At 31.0% G+C, this 27,542-nt stretch overlaps 1 protein-coding gene across 1 annotated transcript in view; it reads left to right on the plus strand.

Annotated features, from left to right (window-relative positions):
* LOC122268388 (visual system homeobox 2) overlaps window positions 1-20,834 on the plus strand; it is a 179,860-nt gene extending 159,026 nt beyond the window's left edge. Inside the window, exon 4 of the mRNA XM_071187051.1 lies at window positions 18,768-20,834. Coding sequence (XP_071043152.1) covers window positions 18,768-19,265 — 498 coding nt within the window. The 3' untranslated portion in view covers window positions 19,266-20,834. The remainder of the gene's footprint in view (window positions 1-18,767) is intronic.
* The last annotated feature ends 6,708 nt before the right edge of the window (window positions 20,835-27,542 follow it).

Genomic DNA, 27,542 nt, shown 5'->3' on the forward strand with positions numbered 1-27,542 from the left:
AATCAAGGAATGAAACTGATTTTAAACACATTTTAAGATAAACATTTTAGGATAAAACTTTAAAGCTCTGTGATCAACTCATTAGTGTATCAATCAAAGAATGAAACTTATTTTAAACACATTTTAAGTTAAAAAAATTTAGGATAAATTAGTCGAAATGGAAAAGCACTGAAAGCAGCTAAAAACCAAATGTGTGTCTTATGTATGTCCATTTCGTTTTTCGATAAAAGTTCGAAACCAAAAATTAGCAAAACGAAATTGTTCTTTCAGCTATAAAGGAGATTTCACTTAAAATAATCTTCCAATTTCTAAAGTCGAGATTTGAATGATGCGAGAACAGATGGCGGTGAATGAAGGGGGGGGGGAAACGTGAGGAGGTTAAAATCGATACTCGAGATATGGGTTACCTGATAGGAGCGGTGAGTTAATTGGCGATAAAGACGGTCACTTAATACCAATTATTCGATACGGGGAAGTTAATCGAAAGCACTGTGTGTGCAATGCCAATTAAAACTCACAGGAAACTACTTGTATAATCACAATTTTTATACTTTCTACTCAGAAACCCTTCACTGCGAGGCACGTGGCGGAATACAATCATTTCAACTTTATTTAGTCTTCATTATTTTTTTTCCACGGTGTTTTTTAACCAGCCCTCTCATTTAAAATAAAAATCATTTCATCGTTTGTAAGTGTTCACAGTGTTTCCATTAAAATACAGTCAGACCTCTATTTAACGAATCCCAAAAATAAGTTCGTTATATGGAAAATTCGTTAAATAGAAAATCACTTTTTGAAATTCTTAGACGACACAAAACAGGTTTTAAATTCATTAAACACTAGATACAAATATAATAGCAATATATGCACCTTTATCTTGTTAACCAGTATCTACAATTTATTTTCTAAATCTTATCCACGAAAGAAATCTGCATTAACCAAGTCGATAAATCCCAAAAATAAGTTCGTTACATATAAAATTTGTTAAATAGAAAATCACTTGAAATTCTTGGACGACGCAAAACAGGTTTTAAATTCATAAACACTAGATGTAATTAAAATAGAAAATTGATACACCTTTATCTTCTAAAGTAGTATGTATCTGCAATTTATTTTCTAAATCTTATCCATAAAAGAAATCTGCATGGAAAGCAAGGATAGAGCAAAATATTATTCAGTGTTACATTATCATGCTACATACATTTTCAACTAAAAAAAAAGCTAAATTTATGTAAAAAATGATAGCTGCATTTATTATAAAAGTTTTAAACATACTTATGCGTTACATATACATTACCGCATGTGTTCTTAAGTTTAATTGTTGCTGATAAAAGTCGTTATTTTTGACTGATTCATTCGTTTGAAATGCAAACAAAAAGGGATTTTACTGTTCTCTATAAAAATTAAGTGGCTTCCAAAATCAATTACAAGGTCATTTCCACAATAAAATGTGTTAAAAATGTTGATAAATATTTTAACAAACATCTCGAAGAAAAGTTTGTTCAATAGAAAATTCACTTCGCTATGTGGAAGTTATTTTACGAAGAAATTTCCGAAATGTTCTCGCAAAATGGAATCATTATATAACCAGCATTTTAAAAAAAAAATGACCAGGGCTTTGTGACACTATTAAATTTCGACGCCTGAAAATCACACATGATAAAAAAAAAAAAAATTCTTAAAATCTACACGCGTTTCAGTATCACATTTTCAAATGGAAATATTGCTTCAAATAGTTAGAAATCATGAAGATTACTTTCAACTGTATTTTTATCATTTCTGTTTGACCATTCCTGCTATTTATCTTACCGATAAAGATGTACCAATATAACACGTGCATAAGTTTTAATAAAAAAAACGGGCCATGTAGGATTTTTAGAAGTTGCTTTTAATGAAACTTAACGTCAAAAGGTATGAACAGCGTATAAAACATTATACTAAAAAGTATAAATAACTATAAACGGCGTAAAATGTAACTTACATATGTAATAATAACGATAATAATTAAATGCAGTAATAATAATTATAAAATCCTGAGAAGTGTGAAAAACGAAAAACTAAGGATTGCAAAAAATAATTAAGGTACGTAGTTCATTTTAGAAGCTAAAAGTAATAAAAATAATTTTAAAATTTAAAATTCACCTCCCATTCATTACGAAACAATGTCATACGTTCTATCATTCATGAATGTGTGTCATGCGTTGACCTGAATTTCTAAGAATCTTTCCACGTTACACGAATTTTATTTTCTATGAATAATAAGGTACCATATTACAGTCATTTCTTAAAACTTTAACTGTTAAGTTACTCTTTAACAGTATATTTATCTCAATGGGTGTGTCCGATTATGTCCTCTCTATTTTGCTATTTCTGCGCGTTCAAGTTTTTTTTTGTTTTTTGAATTCTAGTAGTATCATGGATTTGAAACGGTATTCTTTTAAAATTCAATTCAATTTTTAAATTCAATTCAATTTTTAAATTCAATTCAATTTTTAAATTCAATGGTATTTCTATAAGTTAATTAATGTTAAAGTATTTCCTTTGTATCATATAAATCAACATCAAAATTTTATTGTCCTATTCTTAGACCCCCCCCCCCCCNNNNCCCCCCCCCAACGAAAATTTTTTTTTTTTAAATTTGTTACTAGCATCCAAAAGTTGATTGTTATTTCATTAAATTTTCTTAAATTTTGAAAAACATTTTATAATGTGGCTTCTGCTTACCGTAGACTTCAATGTTGCAACTATCAGTGATTTTCTTCTTCTTTTTTTTTTAAATTTCTTTAGGGAAATGTCCTTAAGGTGTCCCTAAATTTAAATTCTGCATACTAATTACAAAAAGAAAAATACTACTAATGGATGCATGGATTTTCAAAACTACAACTATTTTATGAATAGTTACAATAAATCTAAACGAGGCTGCAAATGAGTCTCTGGAATACCCGGTAACATTTTCTGGTAATAAAAATGCGATCGGGTAGATTGGATATTGTTCGCCCACCAGGAGTTGGCTCCATCTCTTCGGAAGTAAGGTTCATTTCAGAGCGGGGGAGATCGGAGAAAACATCTCTTAATGCACGCCTAATAGCGAATGTTTCTTTACCCTCCCCCATCACTTCGTTTTATCGTCTGCACTACGCTGTAATACCACTCATTATTAACTGTTAACTCTGCAAAAAAAAGACAATAAAAATATACGCAATCGTAAATTTTCATGGCCAGCTTTGTTACCAAATAAATTTTTTTTTGAAATTTTCGTTTGTTGTGAGTTATTTCGCATAAGAACGCGTACCCCCGCTAAACTGTTCCCGTACCCCTGGGGGTACGCGTACCACACTTTGGGAAACACTGCGTGTAGTGGAATAAGATTTTGTTTGATGAGGAATGTGCGAGGATGCCTCAAGGAGCCTTCTAATGAGGCGAACCGTATTCGAATCTCAGCGATGGCTGATCGATACGAATTCCGCATCTGGCTTGCACCGACCACAGTGCTGACGTAAAATATCCTCAGTGGTAGATGGATCATGGGTTAGAGTCTGTTGTGGTTAGTTCTATCAAAAACTCTTGCCTGTAGGCAAATTTCGCATCATACCTGATCCAGGAGCATAACTTAACATAACCTCTGTTAATCTCTTTTTACATAACCTAAGTTTAACATAACCTTCCAACAGTACTTAAATAAATTGATTTTATTTAAAGGAAAGAATTTAGATGTCTTTTCCGCCTGTTTTTTTTTTAAACACATATTATTTGTTTCTTTAAAATTCGCGTTAAAAGTTCCAAATTATACACAAGATCTTGTATTTTATCAGTAATCGTCAAAGATTTTAAAAAGTGATACATTTAAAACTACTTTAATAACATTTAATTTATAGTCGCAGATGACTCAGAGAATGGAGTCTTCCAATGAGGTGAACCCGGTTCGATACGAATTCTGCATCCGGGTTCCACCGATCACAGTACTGACATAAAATATCCTCAGTGATAGAGGGATCATGGTCCCTTTGCCGATAGGCTAACCGTGGGAGGTTCTCGTGGTCTTCCACTCCGTGTAACGCAAACGCGAGTTAGCTCCCTCAAAAAGTCCTCCACGAAGGTGAAATTTCTCCCAATACTTGATCCAGGAGTTCCCTTGTCTTCTGGGAACATTAGTAGTCGTAAGCCTATATAAAATTGGGTCGGCTGTTCAACGACGGTTATAGTATTAAGTATAATATTTCACGGTGAAAATGAACTTTAACGTTAAAATCGAATTTACGGATGAAGCACTGATACTTCATACCGTAATTTGAGTCAGACATTTTTTGCAGTGTAATAATATTACTGAAAATAACACAATAAGACCCAAAAGGAAATCGGAGATACTAGTTTAGACTAAATTTTTTTTTTTTTTAAATTATGTTTTTGGATCAAGTATGTATAAAATAAAATACTTGATCCAGGAGTTCCCTCGTCCTCTGGATCGGGTTCGAAATGACAAGACTACGGAGTAGAACATGAGTAGTCGGAAACCCATAAAATTGGGTCGGCTGTTCGACGACGGTTATAAAATAAAATAAAACGAATGCGCGATGGTCATTTTTTTTAGCATTTATTCGTTTCACAGATTGTCCCTCTGATGAATTTTGAAAATGTCTTGGAAAAGAACTCTTTCATGTGGGTGTTTATTTGGAGGGGTATGGTTTCTTTAAACAAATGACTTTTGCCAAAAGATTGTTTCGGGGGGGGGGGAAATGAGAAAAACACTTCCGAGAGTTGTTGGCAAAGCGACACGACGCCATTTAATCTGATCCAATTTCGCCCACAATCCAATTCTCTCTCTCACCTGCTGGGAAAAGGAGGGGGATGATCCCCCCATTGGGACTTCTGTCCCCGCTTAATAAACCTAATGGCATAGTAGAGTGTTTCCTCCCCCCCTTCCCTCGTGTCATCATCACCACCGTTTTTCAATCTTTCGCTCAAAAGGAACACGTAATTGTACAATGTATTGTTTTGTTTAACTATGAGAGACGTTTTCTTAAATTAACACTCATCTTTCTTTTATTCTATCCCAAAATAATCTGCACGGAAATCTTCGCAGAATGCATTTTTTTTAAATAAATCGTACCGTTAGAATAAGTATTGTACTGTGTGGGTCTAATATATAACTGAAATACTTAATTTAAATCTATCTCAGAAACAAAGTTGAAAAAATCCAAAGAGAAAAACATAGGGAAAAAAAGAGAAAACGAAGTTGAAAACGATAGCCAAACATTTCGTAGGTCCAAACAATATTAAATAGTCTTTAAAAAAAATAATAATAATTTGCACCCAATGTATTGTTTTGTTTAACTACAAGAGACCTTTTCTTAAATCAACACTCATCTTTCTATCTTTCACTTTATTTTATTCTATCCCAAAATAATCAGCACGAAAATCTTCGCAGAATGCATTTTTTGAAGTGATACTTCTTATGCGACTTCCAACAAGGTTGCGTTAAACGTTTAACGCTACATTTTTATTGGCCGGGAAATCAAGTGGTAGGATCCAGTTTTCCCTCGTTCATTTCCATATTGTTTTGGTTCTCACTAGTATAAAAATATTGTTTTTCTATAGATATTTTTTTAGTTTGATTTGATACACATATAATTTAATAGGGTAGTATTTTTATTTTCAAATTTAGTGGATAACAATTGTAAAAAAATGAGTGAAAGCAACCCCACGGACAATGCGACGGATTTAAGGTTATGTCAAGGTACGTCTCTTGTGAATATCAATTGATTGTTAGGTCTTCTCTTTTGAAATTACATTATGACGCATTCACATGCATTAAAAATGCACAATATTACCGCGATTACAGAGCACGGAAGCGAGCGAAGCAGGAAAAAGAGTCGTTGAATAGAACTAGTGATCCTTCTACGACTGCTGATTCTTCTACAATTAACGTCCCAGGTTGCGAAGTTTAACTTCTTCCGCGCGGAGGGACTCCACGCACTATTTTTTTTTTTAAATAAATCGTACCGTTAGAATAAGTATTGTACTGCGTGGGTCTAATATAATACTGAAATATTTAATTTAAATCTATCTCAGAAACAAGGTTGGAAAAATCCAGAAAGAGAAAAGGATAAATGAAAGAAAAAGATAAGAAGAAAAAAAAGAGAAAACGAAGTTGGAAAATGATAACCAAAAATTTCGTAGGTCGAAATGATATTAAATAGTCTCTAAAAAAAAATTAATAATAACCCCATTCGGAAGCATGCTCATCGGTCTCATTCGGTTTTCGGTTTCCTTCGGTTCCCATTCGGTCTCATTCGGTTTTAGTCATCGTTTTGTTGCCATCCCTGAATTGTTGTCAATCTTTTTTAACGAATTCAATGAACGCTGATTTATTGAAACTTCTCTGGTTCTCTCATTTTAGAAGTCATTTTATTTTATTTTATATCCGCTGTGAACAGCAGACCCAATTTTTGGGTTGACGACTGCTAATGCTCAACTCCGTAGCCTTGAGCCCAATACAGAGGAGAAGGGAACTCCCGGACTCCTAGCCTTGTCATTTTGAACCTAATCCAGAAGACAAGGAAACTTATGGATCAGTACCCCCAGAGGTATTGATTTGTTATGGCAGTGTTTCCCAAAGTGTGGTACGCGTACCCCCAGGGGTACGGAAACGTTGTAGAGGGGGTACGCACTCTTATGCGAAATATCTTGCAAAAAACGAAATTTTCAAAAAATTTTATTTAAAAACAAAGTTAGCCAAGAAAGTTACGTATTTTTCTATTGGCCATTTTTAGCAGAGTTTACAATTAAATTAAGTGGTGTCAACAGTCAGTGGTGCTTTTTAATTTTAGTGCAATTTTTCTGTAGTAAAAAATCCATTCATTTTTTTATTAGTGGTACACAGCGTTACGAAAAATTTAGAAGGGGTACACAAAAGTCATAAGTTTGGGAAACACTGTGTTATGGGAACATGGAGGAGTTTGTGGCTCGACAGATTTAACGTGCATCAGTCACCATTTACTACACGGGGAGTCTTCGGCTGGCGGGGATCGAACCCACGACCTCTTGGACATGGCTCTAGTGCCCTACCCACCACTTTTAGAAGTCATTTGCATGTTGAGTCTGAAGTGATGCGACTAGGTAGAAAAAAAAGTTGAAATCTATGTGTATCAATACTAATTTGAAAGCGAATGATCAAGAGAGGCAAATAATCATGTTTTGATCTTTTCCATTCTGCTATTTCGATAGCATTTCTTCCTCGTTTCAAAATTTACTTTGGACACCGTATACTTTTTGGGAGAAGTATTCTAAAAATAAAGATGATTTCAAATGGGAGGTTTGTATCTGGTCAAACGCACTTAAAGGTAAAATCTTAATTATCAGGTGATTCTGTACAGCTGCATTGTTTTTACGCGACTTTTTGCACTTGTTTACAGTATCAATTGGTTGAATTATACGATACATAATATAAACTTGTCAATAGGATAAATGAGACCATATATTATATAAATGTAGAATATTTATTATATTAGGTATTATATTATAATAATTAGAACCAATTGTTAAACTTACTGTAGTTTTTTAATAATGACATGATTTGCACGAGTTTATAGGCAATACTTTCATATTTAAACTTATATCTAATGGGTTTTTGTTCTGAAGATTTTTTATATACTTCCAATTTTCATTTATTTCTAACGTATTCCGTTACAATTTGGACTGGGCTATACATCGATATATCGCGACATATCGATTTAATGCCTGTATCGGCAGGCCGAAACAGCGACCTTCGTCCCAGGCGATGCATCAGAAATCTGATTTAAGCCGTCGAGTAAAGAAGATGAACGATATAGCGATACAAGACACGCAAGGATCTCTTGCGTGCCAACTCGAGCTGGGGAAGACGATGTTCGTATCGTAATATTGAAACGGCTTTGATTGATGAGCGGTAGAATCAGAATCAGTTTTGAGAACATATATCGTGATCTCGCATGTTCGTTTCCGCACCTTTTATTTTTTTCTTCTTCTTTGTCGCGACTTGATATCGTTTCTTGTAGATTATTTTCAGTGGGACTGACTTTGTGATCGCCGTCGTTACCTTGTTCTGAACGTAATCTATTATTGAAAAGAATATATAAAGAAGTGTTTCTTAATTAATTAGGTAAATTTTTTTTTTGAAACAAAACTTTCTTTTTTATTTTTAAATGTGAAAATTAATTTTGATATTATATGTTTAAGTATTATTTTACATTATTGAATTTATTACAAACGGAAATCTAATTTAAGGTGCCCATAAAGAATTAAATTAAAAAGTAATTAAATTTGTTAGGCTATTTTTTACTTTATTTTAATTTATTAAAAACTTTTTGGATAAAATAATAATTTAATGGGTTTTTATTACTGATTTTAAATTTATAAATCTTTAGTTGTTTTCATTTTTATAAATAAAATTATAACAAAACTTATTTTTCCTCTTTTGGATTTGGACATAAGTCAATCAACTTTGTTTATTCAAAAAAATTAGTAATGTTTGCGATTGCGACTTCTTTTTTTAAAATCATTTAGCACTTCGTTTTATTAAAGAGTATAATCGTGTTTTTTAATTTTCTTTCAATATTGTCAGTTGAATATATTATCGAATATCATAATTCTTTTGTTTTTATTTTTAAGAAATTAAACCTTACTTTGTTTTTTCGTTCAGAATTCGGTAATTATTCAATTTAACTTTATTATTTATGTGAAATAATAATGATAAAAAATAGTGTTGTTTTAAAAGTGTTTTTTTTTTTGTTTAATTTATTTAGCACTTTGTTTTAAGCGCACAAATAATATTTAACGAACTTATTTTTTAAATTTTCTTTCTATATTGTTAGGTAAATATATTGATAAATTTCAATTTTATTTATTTTTTTATTATTTATTTTTAAACAAAGAAATCTTTCGTTATTTGCGCGATAATTTTTAGAAAATATAACATTAATATCCTTCTTAAGCAAAACATATACATCAAATTCATAAATTGATTTAAATCAAGCTAAGTATGAAGTTTTTATAGAAATCCGACTTTCTGCGCCTTACAAGTAAATGAATTTCAAAAATACTATATCGCGATTCATCGCTATATCGCTATGCAAAACTGACGATGCATCACGATATAAAATTTCTTATATCGCCCAGTCCTAGTTACAATGTTAAGCAATTGAGACAGGGGCGTAAACAAATGCAAACCGGAGTAAAAACAATACAGCTGTACAGAATCACCTGATAATTATAATTTTACATACAATCTTTATAGTGCGTATAATAATATGGCCCCAGGGACTGTAATCATGTTTGAGAATATCCAGCCTTCGTTTGTTTTTAAACTTTTTATTCGGTCTACTGTTTCAGTATTTTACTGTGAAAACCAATCTAAATAGCTGGCCACACTGTTATTCAGAAAAAGGTTCATTTCATTCTGGGAGGACGAAACGATACAAAATTTTAACTATAATAATAATGATGCTACCTCCAATTGAATTTTATCGTCATGTTTCCCGAAGTATTCGAATCCTCTGAATCCATTCGAATGTTTTAAACTTCATAAAATGAATATTTCAATATTTGACGGAGAAAAAATAGTTTTAAAAAGGTATTCTATAAAAATAAGAAATTAACAGCTTTCATTACTTACTACGTGACTTAGTGTTTCAAGTATTCTTTTTTCCAAGCATATATATATTTTGCGTGTACGTCATAAAAAAATTTAAAAAAAGGTTTTGTCATTGACTCTTTTTAATGTTTTAAATTGGGGTTGAGAAAAGTATGTATATAAGGACTGTATAATGGCGATACTTTGAAGGCGTTGCTTTTTAGAATTATTTTCCCTGTTCGAAGGATTATATTCTGTCTTTTGAAAAAAGTTGCTATGAATAATTTTTTTTTTAAAGTAAAAAAGATAAAATTAAATAAAAGACCATTATCTAAATAAAATGTTTGAAAAGAAATGCTTCTCTGAATGGATGAAGAGTGCCCCCCACAAATAGGCCTAAAAAGCAATTATTCTGTGCCTTCCCTAAATTAGCGTGAGCAGCCGACCGTTGCCCAGAACGTAAGAGCGAAGCAAATTAAAACATTCCGCCCAAAGTATTTTGTAAGCTTTTCAAAGTGAAATACGAGTGGAGGAGCGGGGGGAAGCACACACAAAACCAGGTAGCGGAAGAATATTTCAAAAGTTTTGTTGCTCCAGATAGTTCTAGAAAGTTCGAGTGCGTCACAAGTTTTCATTTCACTCTCTCTCTGCATCTTCTTCTAGGTCTCGATTTTAATAATTCTGCCTCCTCGCATTTTCCTGTGCCACACAATCATTTGTGTCACATATTTTATTGTTCCAAAACATAGTTTCTAAAACACGGGACATTTCCACCAGAAGCAATTAAACATCATTTTAATGACTTTCAATAAAATTTTGAAGCAAAATCATCATTGGTTCATTTATGACTTTTGTTGCCGTTTGCCAAAATAGAAGAACTTTTCATCTTAACTACTAAATAAATAACGTAAATGTAGCACAGAAAAAAAATATCGCGAAACAAACAAACAAATTAATTTAATTGCTTAATTTAACGAAAAAAATCTCACTTTGTAACAAAAAAACAAAGAGAAAACGTAAACCACCAATATAATATGTCCTTTTTTAATTTTGTGCTTTTGCCAACCTGGTTAAATATGACTCGTCAATCTTCAACGGCAATTTAAATTCTGTTCTTTGTTGAAAATAATCGTCTGCTACTATGTCAATCTTCAACAACTTTAATATCAACACGAAAAAGGAATTTAAAACGATTTAAAATATGTTAAAATATGTCCTTTTTTAATTTTGTGCTTTTGCCAACCTGGTTAAAATGACTCGTCAATCTTCAACGGCAATTTAAATTCTGTTCTTTGTTGAGAATAATTGTCTGCTACTATGTCAATCTTTAACAACTCTATTATCAACACGAAAAAGGAATTTAAAACGATTTAAAATATGTTAAGGAGAGAAACTTTTAATTAGTATTTTTAAATATAGAAAAAGTGAGAGTAAAATATGTTTCGCATATTAAGTACAATCGGACCTCTATTTAATGAAGTCTCAAAATCTCGATATTAAATTCGTTATATAGAAAAATTCGTTAAATCGAAAATCATCTTTTGAAATATTTAAATTATTTATTCTTGAATTATTTATTTTATAAATCTTAACCATCTAAGAAATCTGCATGGAAAGCAAGAATAGAGCAAAACATTATCCAGTGTTACAATATCATGGTATATACATTTTCAATTTAAAAAAAAGCTGAATTTATGCATAAAATTATAGCTGCATTCATTATGAAAGTAATTTTAAACATACATTACCACATGCGTTCTAAATTTTAATTGCTACTGATAAAATCCCTTCATTTTGTCGTTTATGTGACAGTTTTTCAAACAAGAAGAGAAAGTGATTTTACTGCTCTCTCTAATAGTTAAGTGGCTTCAAAGAAAAGAAGAAAAAAAACAATGATACTTTTTTGTTAATCAAACTTTAGATTAAGAGAGGTATAAGTAGAATGCTATAAGTAGAGGTATAAGTAGAGAAAAAAACAATGATACTTTTTTGCTAATCAAACTTTAGATTAAAGAAGGTATAAGTAAAATGCATAAGTAGAGGTATAAGTAGAGAAAAAAACAATGATACTTTTTTGTTAATCAAACTTTAGATCAAGAGAGGTATAAGTAGAATGCTATAAGTAGAGAAAAAAATAATGATACTTTTTTGCTAATCAAACTTTAGATTAAAGAAGGTATAAGTAAAATGCATAAGTAGAGGTATAAGTAGAGAAAAAAGCAATGATACTTTTTTGTTAATCAAACTTTAGATTAGAAGAGGTATAAGTGGAATGCATAAGTAGAGGTACAAGTAGAGAAAAAAACAATGGTACTTTTTTGTTAATCAAACTTTAGATTAGAAGAGGTATAAGTAGAATGCATAAGTAAAGGTATAAGTAGAGAAAAAAAACAATGATACTTTCTTGTTAATCAAACTTTAGATTAGAAGAGGTATAAGTAGAATGCATAAGAAAAGGTATAAGTAGAGAAAAAAACAATGGTACTTTTTTGTTAATCAATCTTTAGATTAGAAGAGGTATAAGTAGAATGCATAAGTAAAGGTATAAGTAGAGAAAAAAACAATGATACTTTTTTGTTAATCAAACTTTAGATTAGAGGAGGTATAAGTGGATGTTGTTGTTAATTTACGTCGCACTAGAGCTGCACAATGGGCTATTGGCGGCGGTCTGGGAAACATCCCGGAAGATGATCCGAAGACATGCCGCACAATTTTGATCCTCTGCGGAGGGGATGGCACCCCCGCTTCGGTAGCGCGACGACCTGCGTGCGAAGTCGAGCACTTTACGGTAGCAAAGTTTAATGAGGACCCATACCGCACACCCTCGGTCCCTACGCAGACTGATCCAAGTGGTCACCCACCCGCACACTGACCGCAGAAGTATAAGTGGAATGCATAAGTAGAGCTATAAGTAGAGAAAAAAACAATGATACTTTTTTGTTAATTTTGGTAATTTTAAGCCTGGTAATTTTGAACCCAATCCAGAAGACAAGGAAACTCCTGGATCAATACCCCCATAGGTATGATTTGCTATGGGAGCATGAAGGACTTTGTGACTCGACAGATTTAACATGCATCAGTCACCATTTACTACACGGGAAGTCTTCGACCGGTAAGGATCGAACCCAAGACCTCATGGACATGTGCTGTTCTATTTTTATTTTATTTTATAACCCTCGATGAACAGATGACTCAATGTTTGGGTGCACGACTACTAATTTTCAACTTCGTAGCCTTTTCATTTTGAACCCAATACAGAAGACAAGGAAACTCCTGGAACAAGTATTGGGAGAAATTCGCCTTGGTTGAGAACTTTTTGATGGAACTAGCCCGCATTTGTGTTACGTGGAAAGGAAAACCTCGAAAACCTCCCACGGTAAGTCTGACGGCAAGGGGACTCTAACCCATGGTCCGTCTACCAGTGAGGATATTTCACGTCTGCACTGTGGTTGGTGCAAGCTCGACGTGGATTCGTATCGACTGGGATTCGAACCCGGTTCGCCGCATTGGAAGGCGAACGCTCTATCCCCTGAACCATCGCGGCTTTAGGGCACCAATTTCTCATTCAAAAAGTAACATTTTCAAACAATTCTAGTTGCGATGACATAAAAGAGTAAAAAACTCATCTCATTTGCTTTATTTCTCTGCTTTTATAGAAATTGTGAAATTCTGGTACGATTTTTTTAAATTTGTCACCATAAGAACAGAAAAGTTTCCCATAACCCTATCACAAATACGTCATGCATTCAATAAAAATAATAATAAATAATCGAAAAAATTTTAAAAAATCCGAAAAAACGATTTTTTACGGTGCCAAATTCTTTTTCACAATGCCGAGATTCTCCAATAGATGTTTAGGTGGAAATGACGTAGCAACTCACGATTTTTGAATGTTTTTTCAAAAAAATAATTAGCCATCCAATGAAACGTGATATTATAGAAATAATTTTTTGGGTTCCTTATGAATGATTTTCAATCGGCAAGATGATCATCAATTTCAAGAATAGATTAATTCCCTTATTGTAATAATAACATTATGGATAGTGTTATCGGTATTAACGTAAACAACAACAATCTCGAGCTCTTGACATGCTCAACTTCCGATATGCAGCTGCTTGCTACAGCTCATTCTGCGAGGCGATAACTTTGTTTCGAATGAAAGAAAGAAATTATAAAATTTCTGAGCTCAAATCTGCTGTACTTCATAAGATATTAAGTAATTCTGATGAGTTTAAAGTGAAAAATTCTTTCAGTTATTTAAGGATGTAGTGTTAAAGAAAGGTGACACGGTTGCTAGATTTAGAAAGAGCTCGCTTTTTTGGCCTCATTTTACTTGCCTATTAAAGTTTGTTCTTAATGCTAGCCATGCACCATCATTTGTTAGTGTTAGCATATTGTTCGAGAACCGATATTAAGTTCATTTTACAAATTTCGAAGTTGGTATAGTGTTCACAAGGTAAAAGAAGTGTTTTAAAAGGATTTTTTTTTTTTTAATGACGATTCTTAGATCTTGAAAAGACAGGTCTTCAAATGAGGATTCTTCTTCTCAACATAAATAATAAATCAGACAACAAATACACGTATACAAGAAATACTACCGATTCCACAATTATCACGTTGGAAGCCTAATCCCTTCAAATCGGACCAAAAACCCAGAAGAATAGGCAGTCTAGCGCTCTCTAGTGCATTCATAAGATTCTTTAAGTAGCATAGTTTTCAAAGCGATTGATTCCGTTAACTGTAGTTAGCAGGATTTTTCAGAAATTAATTAAAAAATGACGCTCAATTATGCGTTGATCCAGTAACTAATCTTTAACGAGCAGCTGCAAATAGTTTAGGCCATTTGAGAAATGAAGAAAAAAAATCACTTTGGCGGTCACGTATATATATATATATANTCTTAAAATTAGACCGGAATATACTTTTTTCATGCTTGAATTTTTTTTTGAAAAATAAAATTTCTTTGCGCTGTGGAATTGAAACTCTAATAAAAACAAAAGTAAACATAACTTCCCATATATGTACTAAAAACGTTTACAAATATACTACCCAAGATTTTTAATTTTTTTCAAGTAATTACATTTGTACTTTTAATACGTAATCGTACATATTATGCTTCAAAACTTATTTTGAATAGATAAATACATAGTTTAGTTTTTGTTTAGCATTATGTACTACTAGCTTTTTAAAAATTAAGAAATTTCTAAATTTAAAATTTCCATATTTTTCATTATTATTTTAAAAGAATTATTTATCGAAACCTGATTTTAACTTTTTTTTTTGAAATTTCCTGATGATTTAATTTTTTGTTATTTAAAATAGACATACATTTTATGATTTAAAATAAATATATAATTTTCCTTTTACTAAATATTTATGAATTCTAAAAATTTAATTATTTTAGTTTATTTTCAGCGTTATTTATCAATAACTTTTAAAGAAGTTTAAAATATTTCCGAAATTTATAAGGAGTGTATTTTCAATAGTTTTTTAAAAATTTATTTATAAATATCTCAATTAGTTTATTTTTCTAAGACTTAATACTTATCAAATATGTATAAGGACAGATTTCAAATTCTGTACAGATAGTTTTTATTGTTTTAAAAGTAATAAAAAAGAAAAATTAAAGTAAAAGAAATTGAAACGGAGAAAAAGTCCGATTCGAATGTTTGATTATTATCTCACATTTTGATTAAGTTAAACGTATATTTTTTTCAGCAAATAAATGAGGATTAAAAATTTCCTTTTAAATATAAATTAAAATCTCGGTATCACAATGCTACACAATATTTAAGAATATATGTATACATTTCTAAGTGCGTAATATACAGTTAAAATGAAATTGTTGCTTATATACCCTATATCTCTCATTAACATTAACCTATAGTATTCAAACTCGGCCTATTAGATTTTAACGCACTATACTACCATAACAAAGGATATAATTATACACAAATTAGGAAGCGCGCGAAATAATTATAGAAAAAAGGGGGCGCGGTACTTTAAAAGCTGTAAGTACAAATCGCCCCGTAACGCTCCTTAATATTAATTTATAATATTCAAATCAGGTTAGGTATTGTATTATAATATACTATAGTACTATATAAAAGGAATTAATTATTGACAAATTAGGGGGCCCACAATGGCGCACAATATCTGAGTATATATATATATATATATATATATCATAGTAGGGCATAGCTCTTAAAGTTTTTTTTATTATTTTAATGCATAATCGAAAATGTTAAAATTTTTGTTCTAGTAAATATAATTCTAAATATACTTTCAGCATTTAAGTCAAGCTATTATTTTTTTTTCCATCAAACTATGAACTTTCATAGAATTTTTCTTTTTCGTATTTTTTTTTGTATGAGGTGCAGATTTCTCACAGTCTGCCCAGTTCTTAATTTTTGTCACTCACACTATTTCATATTTGAATCGAATTATAAGCGAAATATTCATGTATTATTATTATTACTTTCTAAATTTTATTTTGGGAAAACTTTTTTTTATCGTTAAGGGACAATGTAAAGAACAATGCGCATTTTTACTATATGGAAAAGAATCAAAAATTATCTACACTTTTATACTCTATGAATATGGCTAAGTCACTATTTTTTCAACAATGTTTTGGATATAAGTAATGCAGTCGTATCCCAATTTAACGAATGAGTATAGGAACAAAACATTTTATGCGTTGAATCGGGTTGTTCATAATATCAGGGTCATGCATTTTCCTTCTGAGACAGTTCTAATGAGCAACAAGGCAAAAACTTCAATAATAAACATTGCACTGAAATCTCACTCTTTAAAACATGTTATTTTTGTTTCATTTTTAGAAACTTGATCTCAAAGACTGTTGCATCAGAAAAAATTTCTTTTCATCACAATTAATTTTGTCCAACAACTTTCTGTGATTAATTTTCACAGAAACTAAGATTTAGAGACAGATGATTTGTGAAATGTATTTGATGCTTTGGAAATTTCAAATTAAAGGATTGTGAAATAAATAAATAAATTCACAAATGTTCTTTTTTTTTCCACTTCATAAACTAAAAAAACTTAAACTTCAACTTCAAAAAAATTCAACTTCACAAACTAAAAAAAAAAGCTTTTGCTGAAGAAAAAAAAAATTAAATTTTGGTGAAAATTGTAGAAAGAATTAATTAATTCGGGGGTTATTATTGTTTAAATAAAAAATTTTGCATTCATTTTTCCCAGGGGAGAAAATGAAGTTTCGTTAAATGGTGATCTGGCAATAAATAGTTTTGCTTTAGTTTAAAAATAAATATGAAATTCGAAAATGCAATGAAAATTGAAAACAAAAATCAAAATCTCAAAATCAAATCTTTAATTTAGCTAAAATTTTGATTTTTTTTAAATACTTAAATGAAGAAATATGATTGAATGATTAAACAGAAACATTTCTTCCTATTATTGCGAATCACTATTTCCTTGTCCAAACTTGATTAAACTTGATTGTTTTAATTTGGACAAGAAAATTTTACATGGTTCAAATTCTATTAGGAAATTGAATTTCCAACGACTAAAACATTTTTTCTACGGAGTAAGAAGCCTCTTGACCGAACTCAATTTGTCGAAGGGGTGTCAACTGAGTTCTAAATATGCTTTTAATTCCCTTTATTTACTTTTGAGAGGTAGATATTAAGCGTGTCAAATAGAAGGTCATCATCCAATCAGAATTTGAGAAAGCAATACAACATTGCAATACATTTGCAATACACCATTGCAATTAAAAAGTTTTTGAAAGGTTGTTAAATAGTATAGTATATAGTTATCTGTTTTCCTATTTTTGATAAGCTTCTTCTGTAATTAACGCTAAAAGAAATTTTTAGCACCATTCAAATTCATTGGTTTTAACTGTAATAAAATTTAACTTAAATAAATAAACTGAACTTTAAAATACACAAAAACTGAAAAATGAATTACTTTTAAATGACTTACTCAAAAGGATGATTCATGTCATTTTTAAATTCTCGAGCCAAACTCAATGCAAATCATAAGATTTATAAATAAATTTAATTTTATGAGACTTCGTTTTTCACCTTTTTTTAAAAAAAAATTGCTGACTATATATCATTAACTCTAGATTGCTGAAGGAAGTCATTTTGAAAGCTTCTAATTTCAATTATAAAAACTATGATGTATATAATGACACAATTTCGTAGAATTTTGTACAACATATAAATTTTTTATTCTTAATATTTACTAATAGCTTGTTATATAACTGTAAATAATATAAAAAATATTAAAAATTAATTTTAAACGAATTTCTTTGCACATTAGATATTTTTTTACAATCCAATCATTTTGACTGCTTTTGGGCAATATAGATATTTACTAAGTTTCAGTCTTTCTAGTGTTAAAAAAATTGTAAGTACAAAAAATATGAAGAAAACGCGAATCAAAAATTACGTTTAAATTCCAAGGCCTCTTCACAAATTTTTTCACACGAAGCTTGTGATGGAACACGAGTGTAGATAATTTTTGAAACTGAAATAAAATATTCACTTTTTGCAAAGACGTAGAGTATTTTTTTATAGGGCATATCTGATTGGATGAAATCATTTCACCTAAGAGGGTGCGTTTTATTTATTTACTTATTTTTTTGCCTCGCTTACCCTTCATTCAACCTACAAACAGTATCTTAGTTTATTGATTTAAAAAAAAGAAAGAAGAAAGATGACTGTTGTTGTTTGTTTGTTTGTTTACTTGTTAATTTAAGGCCTGTTTAGACGATTCAATTTCTTGGACAGAGATTGATTGGTATTGATGGAAACTTGTTTTACTTTGAGTTTGGATGGCGTAAACAATCATCCAAGTACTTGGCCCAAGTTCTTGGACGATAGTAGAGCATGTTCTGCTTTCCATCCAAGTTTTTCCTCCCTTAACCAATCAGCTTCTTAGGTTTTGTGACGTCAACAAGCAGACATCAGATCGCGTCATTTTGTTGTTTGTTTTCATATATTTTAGTGAAAAAAAGGTTCGGTCTATTTGTGTTATTATGATTTTTATTTGAATTTATTCAGTCATTTCAAAGTCATGTAAGTATGATTTCATAATGTCGAACATGAACAATGCGCATAGTTTTTCTTCTGACCCATCCAGTGGCATTCAAGAACTTGGATAGTGTCTACAGAATCATCCAATTTCTTGGACAGAGAAATTCTACCGATTTCTCGAATTCAAGAACTTGGACCGTGTAAACAGGCCTTTTAGTCAGAGAGTAGACAGCCAAAAACAAACTGGTTTTTCCTCGTCTGTTGTCCAAACAGGAATGCACAGGAAGTCTCAGGAAGCGGCGGAGAAGCTGAAAGATTCTGACCTGAGCGGCTCAGAGGAACATTCCCGCCAAAACCCGAAGACATCCTCCTTGGAGACATTCCAGTCCGCAGTCCAACAGTTCCACCAAGAGATTCATCCGGGATCTTCCTCTTCCGTGTCTTCTTCATCTCGTGAATCCAGTCCGATCTTATCATCCGTTCCTCATCCAAACAAGGAAGACTTAAGATCTTCCAGCATAGCTTCCCTCAGAGCTAAGGCCATGGAACATTCTGCTAAAGTGTTCGGGAACGAATCTTCCAAAGACATTTTACTCGAAAGACCCTCACTACATTCCATCGGTTCTCTCTACTAAAACTTTCTTTAAAATCAAAATTTACAAACACAAAACTTTATTCTACTGTCAAACCCCGTTATAGTGAACAGAAATTTCTGTTCACTATAACCGGGAGTTCACTCTATCCGTACTGCAAAGAACTCATTTTTCCGCTCCCTTTTATGACACATTATTTGAATAAATGACCCATAAAAAGAAATACAAAAGTAACTAAACAATATGTACTGACAAAGAATGTGTTGACTTTTATTTTTTATGACTCTTCGTCTTGCTTACAAAATATTTAGGGATGGGAAACTGAGATGGAAGAAACAAGCAGGAAAAGAATGCTTATGGCTACATTTCACTCAAAAGATGGAATGTGAAAATGAAGAAAATAAAATCAGTTGAAGACAGAAAAAAAGTTCATAATAACCAAACTTCTTTTGGTTCACTATATCCACAAAAAATAATATATGTGTATAGCGAACATTTCGTTCGCTATATCCGGGAGTTCACTGTAAACCATGTTCATTATAGCGGGGTTTGACTGTAGTTGTTTTAAAAGACGCTTAAAATAAAGCTGTTTTTAATGGATGTCAAATGGGGGAATGTGAGCTCATTTTAAACAATAATTGCTGCTCATTCAATAAGGAAATGCTTTTGGTGTGTTCGATAATCGAAGGGCAATCTTCTCTCTTCAAAAAATAAGTCAAAACTGTGGTGCAAAGTCCAGGGACCGATCAAGACAAATTCAGGCCCAAGGCCCACAAAAAATTTTCGGGGGCCCCAAACAAACTATTTTGAAATTAAATTTCTGAAGAGTAGTCCTAACTATTAAAAAGAATCTATTGATCTGCGTGTTTCAAGAGAAGCATTCTAAAAAAATTTTTGAAAGTAGACATTTGAAGAATATTTTTCTAATATAAAGTTTAAACATCTAAATATTAAAGCAAAATATAAACAATGTTGCATGATAATAAAAGAGTAGTTTAGTGACCAGAAACAATTGAAATCAGTGATTTCTGCTAAAAGTCACTGATTAGCTGAATTCATTTAAAGATTACAGCCTTCCATCTTAAGAATAAGCTTTTAGTTCTTGTTGACACGATAATCATTTATAAGAGACTATGCGAATATTCATTCTCGCTGCATTCACTTAAGCGGTTGGAGTCCATTAAAATTCAGTTGTACTTTCGAAATTGATTGGTGCAATGTTTACACGAGTTTGGTTTACCAGAATATAAGGAATGCCTTTTTTGAGATAAACTGTTTCTTTCAGTATTTTTTTTTTAAATGTAATATTGTGGACGTTTTACTCATTTTTAAGGCCCCCCAGAAAGTGTAGGCCTATTGGGCCTAGGCGATAATCAAACCCTGTGTGCAACTAGTAATGTGTACTGATACATTAAGTACCGATTCATGGATGGATGCTTAAAAAAAGAGAGAAATGAAGTCTCGATGTGATTCTTCTTCGATTCTTCTTGTGAAAAGAGTCGATTCATTTCAAATTCATTATAAATATCATTCAGAAATGATTCATTTTCAAATCAATTTAAATAAATGCTCTTCAATGTTCTTGTAATAAATAATTGTAAATAATGAAAAATAAAAATAAATAGGAGAGTTTTTTTTTGTTTTTTTTTTCAGGGATGAATTGCTTATAAGTACATGCAAGAATTATAAAAGTGCATAAAATACAATCTCGAGCCTCGAACTCGTTTTAAAGGAACGTTTATATAGATGTGTGGCGTAACTACCACTATAAATATTAAATACCAATTCACTAGCACAATAGATAAACATGCACACTCGATTCTATCTTGGGGAACCTTTTGATAGATGAAGATTAACATGGTCCAAAAATTAAATCCCCTACAATGGTGACCCGGACGTGATAAGAACTAGCCAATATGGATGGATGATCCACATTAGACAGTTGATTAGCTTAAAAATATACTGCTCAAAGAAAAGAAAAAAAAATCCGGTGAAGTAAATAAAGTATCCCGGTTAATAAAACAAAAATTTAAAAATAAAAGAAGAAAAAAATATAATGAGCAAAATTGATATAAATAAATAAACAACACGAATCAACTAGTGGTATTCGTTTATCGAATTCTATCACAAATAAAGTTCTGGAGTATTGTGGCTTAACTACCCCACTATAAATATTAAATATCAAATCACTAGTATATAAGAGACATGTTAACTATATTGAGGTACCTTTTGATAGATGAAGGTTGACACAGTCCGAAAATTAAATCCCCTACAGATGCGTCTATAAAAGAAAAATGGTCACAATTTTTTATATTCAGTTTTTTGGAACATTCTCAAAAAATATTATTAAAATTATATAAAATTAATAGGTATTAAAAATATTAATTGCAATTGACATATTAAATGTCACAGGAAAAGAAAACTCTAGGTAATATTTTTGCGCGTGTAAAATTTAAGTGACATAGAATTTCCCAACGTTTAAAAGAAAGTTTCACAATTTCTGGAACCTCGAAATTGAAAAATAGATATGAAATTCACTTATTTTTTTTACGTCTGGTATAAATATCTAATGTTCGATATTTAAAAATTTATATGATAGTTCCTTTAAAACGTTGTCCCAAACAAGAAATAAAAGAATTATTTTCCTACTGTCATAAAGTCAGCCGGATTTTTTTAGAAAAAGAATGCGTCTTTGTTCATCACATTTACATCCATTTTCACAATTATTTTCTGTTCTTATAAAAATATTTTTAAGAGTGATTCACTCATCTAGACAACAAACAATTTTTTTTCCTCACATTTATGTACTCAACACTTATTTGAATTAAGCTAAACTGTTTTGTGATCTATCGTTAGACCATTCTATTGAAACTCAAAAATATCTAAGTCCCACAGTGGACTGATAGTTAAGACACGGTTCCCAGCAGATCACCGAAGTCAAGCATCACTTGTTGCGGACAGTGTGCGGGTGGGTGACCACTTGGATCAGTCTGCGTAGGAGCCGAGGGTGTGCGGTATGGGTCCTCGTTAAACTGTTCTACCGTAAAGTGCTCGACTTCGCGTGCAGGTCGTCTGGCTACCGAAGCAGGGGTGCCTTCCCCTCTGGAGAGGATCAAAATTGTGATGGCATGCCTTCGGATCATCCACAGAGATGTTTCCCAGACCGTCGCCAATAGCCCATTGTGCAGCTCTAGGGCGACGTAAATGAACTACAACTACAACAACAACAAAAATATCTAAATGTTTTTATAGGATTGTTTCTGAAATGGGTCTAAATCATTGTAAATAAAAAATTTTAAATCAAATGGTAACCTTTGAATTATACGAGAAAAATCATTTCGTTAAAACGGCATTTATTAATATTTGTTAGAATAATACTTTTTTTATTTATTTACACTAGACAATTTGTTTAGACTAAAGTTTGTTCCATTTTGATTTCACTTGCTTTTATAAAAGTTTTTTATAAAATTAATTATAATAATTAATTTTATGACTTCTTTACACAAACCCTAAGTCATAATACTAGTGTGGATAAATGCAACTTTTTTTTTTAAAATTATAATTAATAAATTAAAATTATTTATTGTTTTTGTCATTTAAAATGATCATATATGTACAGATTTTAACATTTAAAAACACTGAAAATGCTAAGAATAATGAGTGATTAATTTTTTTGGAAAATTTATAAGCATTTTTCCTCGTCACCGCTGCCACTACTTCGTAAAAAAAGTTTTTTACAATGCAGTATGGAGCAATTTATTTACCTTTTATTATATATAAAAATATAACAAAAATAAAAAGAATAACTGAATGTATGCAAATTAATTTAGTTCTTTCATCTTACGCTAATAAAGTATTTACATGAATTGCTCTTCACGTACCTTTCTAAAAAATTTTATTTTACAAAATTGTTTAGTTTTAGTTTAGGATAAGACAGATTGAATAAAAAAAATTGTAAAAATGTGAAATTATTTTAAATGTGTGCATAGAGTACTTTCTTTTTAACAATTTATTACAGTAGAAACAAAACTTTATTTGGAAAAAAGGGGTAAAGAACTTGACGACATAGAAAAATATAATTAGTCAGAATAATGTTACATAAATAATTAGTCATTTTAGATAGTTTCAAAAGTAACTAATTATCTGTTCCTGTTCATGTGGTTTTTATAATATAGCACCCAAATCTTCTCTATAATTAGTTATGATGGATAATTTCAAAAATAACTTATTATCTGTTCTTTTTCGTGTGGTTTTATTAATATAGCAACCAAATCTCCTCTATAATTAGTCATGATAAATAATTTCAAAGTAACTAATTATCTGTTCTTTTTCATGTGGTTTTATTAATAAGGCGCTCAGAGCTCCTCTATTAATATTAGTTTGTAGTTTTACGGTACAGCTAAATTTAACAGCAAAGGGCATTTTTTTACTTACATTTCCTTCCTTCTTAAAAAAAAAAAAGAATTTATGAAACATTTTTGTTTCATGAGAGTATTGCATAAATAACTAAAATGTTAATCATCATAGTGGTGTTCCTATTTGCATCAAAATCAAAAAGAAAAAAATTTCTTTATTTGAAAGATTCTGTTGCTCAAAACATGTTTCGAAATTACTTCGTCTTCAATCACAATTAATTTAAAACAAAATTCTTTTTATTTAATCACAGTTCGTGAAAAAAAAATGATTTCTTTTTTCTTTTTAGTTGGTCTTAAGTAGTTTAAAAAAATAAGCACTTGTTTTTCACCTGGTTAAACTTTTTGTTTATCTCAAGTGGTAGTATTATTTCGAAATAATAATTTGCATTTTTTCTAAATGGAAAAATCGAAATTGTTTTGAAATTTCAGCCAAAAACACATATTCTTTTTAAACATTTGATGAATGTTTGATGAACTTATTAGATATAAAATATTCCCCAACAATAAGCATATATTCCAGCTGGTTGCATCTTAGGTATGCAATGCAGCAACACGCAAATCAAAACATTGTTCAAATGCATTCTTTCAAAATTTTGGGAATTCTATAATGTAAAGTTACTGCTTGGTACTCATTTTATCGACCCACTGAAGGGATGAGTCCACTTTGCCAGGCCCAAGGATCAAACCCAGGACCTGTTGCAGGAGAGCGTCATAAAGTGTATTAAAAGACATATTTGTATACTCATTACATTGACTAAAACAAATACTTGCAGAACTCTTTCAACGAATAACAGGTTGATTGGTTCGAAAAACCGAGTGTTCCTTATAACCCGGGTTCATAATATCGGGGTTTAGATTGTATTCATTATTTTATTCATTTATTTTAAGGGGAGTGATAATTGAAAGAAGAATCCAGTCAGAATTGAATCCAGTCATTTTGACTGCTTTTGCCCAATATAGGTATTATACTAAGATTCAGTCTTTTTAGTGTTAAAAGTCATATTTGTATACTTATCACATGGACTAAAATATCTAGTGTTAAAAGTCATATTTGTATACTTATCACATCGTAAAACATCTAGTGTTAAAAGTCATATTTGTATACTTATCACTTGGACTGAAATATCTAGTGTTAAAAGTCATATTTGTATACTTATCACATCGACTAAAACATCTAGTGCTAAAAAGTCATATTTGTATACTTATCACATCGGCTGAAACATCTAGTGTTAAAAAGTCATATTTGTATACTTATCACATCGACTGAAACATCTAGTGTTAAAAAGTCATATTTGTATACTTATCACATCGACTAAAACGAATACTTGTAGGCACTCTTTCAACGAACAAAAGGTTGATAGTTTCGAACAACCGAGTGTTCATTATAACCCGGGTTCATACTATCGGGGTTAAGACTGTATTAGTTATTTTATTCATTAATTTTAAGGGGAGTGATAATTGAAAGAAGAATCCAGTCAGAATTGAATTCAGTCATTTTGACTGTTTTTGCCCTATATAGGTATATACTAAGTTTCAGTCTTTCTAATGTTAAAAGTCATATTTGTATACTTATCACATCGACCAAGACATCTAGTGTTAAAAGTCATATTTGTATACTTATCACATCGACTAAAACAAATACTTGTAGGCACTCTTTCAACGAACAACAGGTTGATAGTTTCGAACAACCGAGTGTTCATTATAACTCGGGTTCATACTATCGGGGTTAAGACTGTATTCGTTATTTTATTCATTCATTTTAAGGGAAGTGATAATTGAAAGAAGAATCCAGTCGGATTTGAATTCAGTCATTTTGACTGCTTTTGCCCAATATAGGTATTATACTAAGATTCAGTCTTTCTAGTGTTAAAAGTCATATTTGTATACTTATCACATCGACTAAAACATCAAGTGTTAAAAATCATATCTGTATACTTATCACATCGACTAAAACAAATACTTGCAGGCACTCTTTCAACGAATAACAGATTGATAGGGGTTCGAACAACCGAGTGTTCATTATAACCCGGGTTCATACTATCGGAGTTAAGACTGTATTCGTTATTTTATTCATTTATTTTAAGGGGAGTGATAATTGAAAGAAGAATCCAGTCATTTTGACTGCTTTTGCCCTATATAGGTATATACTAAGTTTCAGTCCTTCTAATGTTAAAAGTCATATTTGTATACTTATCACAACGACTAAAACATCTAGTGTTAAAAGTCATATTTGTAAACTTATCACATCGACTAAAACATCAAGTGTTAAAAATCATATCTGTATACTTATCACATCGACTAAAACAAATACTTGCAGGCGCTCTTTCAACGAATAACAGATTGATAGGGGTTCGAACAACCGAGTGTTCATTATAACCCGGGTTCATACTATCGGAGTTAAGACTGTATTCGTTATTTTATTCATTTATTTTAAGGGGAGTGATAATTGAAAGAAGAATCCAGTCATTTTGACTGCTTTTGCCCTATATAGGTATATACTAAGTTTCAGTCCTTCTAATGTTAAAAGTCATATTTGTATACTTATCACATCGACTAAAACATCTAGTGTTAAAAGTCATATTTGTATACTTATCACATCGACTAAAATATCTAGTGTTAAAAGTCATATTTGTATACTTATCGCATCGACTAAAACAAATACCTGCAGGCAAGGGCGCCAGCAGCGGGGTGCACTTGTACCCCCTGCCTTTTTTTTTTTTAACAATTAAAGAGATAAAGAAAAACAATTTGTTTTAATTTTTTTTATTAAACATATTTTTATTGAAAAACAAATAATTAAGTAATTATTGATACATAGCAAGTAAAAAATTGTTTAATCAAACAATAACTGTAATCGACTTGCTTGCTGTCCAAATCAGTTTATAACTTTTTCAATAAATTCCGAGTCATCTTTGACTCTTTTCATATCACACTGAGCATGCACAAACTTGGCAGATATCTAAGCTATGTTTTTAATTTCATTTAATAAAATATAAGCAATATTATATTTTCTATTAGTTATTTAGTTTAACGAAGGTGTATAACACAAACTGACTTCTCACAACTGTAAAACTTCATCAACACAATAAATACCAATGTTAAGCGTGCACAAAACACGTTAGTGTACGAAACTACTGTTTGTAGTTAAATGTGTTTCAAAGTCAGTAGCTACGACAGTGCCCTCAATACAGTTTCTCGTGGCAAAATTTGCAAGTTCAAGATATTCGTACTTTTTTTTTAATATCTTGTTAACAATGAAGAAATGTAGCGTGAAAAAATCAACAGATGAAAGTGTATGTAATAACGAAACAAAATGCAATACCAGAATATTTAAAATAAAATAAAATTTTAAAAAAAAGTGCGTGGAGTCGCTCCGCGCGGAAGAAGTGAAACTTCGTAATGTGGAAATGAAAATAGGAAGGGGTAGAAATTGATTTTTAGTGAAATCATATTGTTTCTTTAAGACAAACTTTATTAACATTGCTTAAAATTCACAATTGATCGTATCTTTTAATTATCATTTTCGAGTGGAGAAATATCCAAATCTATAACATTTACAATGGGATTATGATAACTAAAGTAAGATACGAAATGTTTGAGTTCTATTTTTTCAATATTTCTAGCAAAAACTGCATCAATGGTAGTTCCCCCTTTGGTTGTTGGATCATTCCTACCATTTATCATTTCCAATCCAAATTTGTCTTAAAGGAAAGTTAATAATGTTTCAGCTTCAGGTAACGAGAAATTCACATTAAAATCTCTTGCAAGGATCACAGGCCACTCACAATAATCAATTTCTTCACCGTCTGCCAGAGCTTGTGAACCTGCAGTGGATAGTGGCCATAAAGATTTTGCAATAAATAATTTAATATCCCTCATGGCTGCATTTGGTGAAATATAAATG

Source organism: Parasteatoda tepidariorum, chromosome 10 (genome assembly GCF_043381705.1).
Source record: "Parasteatoda tepidariorum isolate YZ-2023 chromosome 10, CAS_Ptep_4.0, whole genome shotgun sequence".
Lineage (NCBI taxonomy): Eukaryota > Metazoa > Arthropoda > Arachnida > Araneae > Theridiidae > Parasteatoda > Parasteatoda tepidariorum.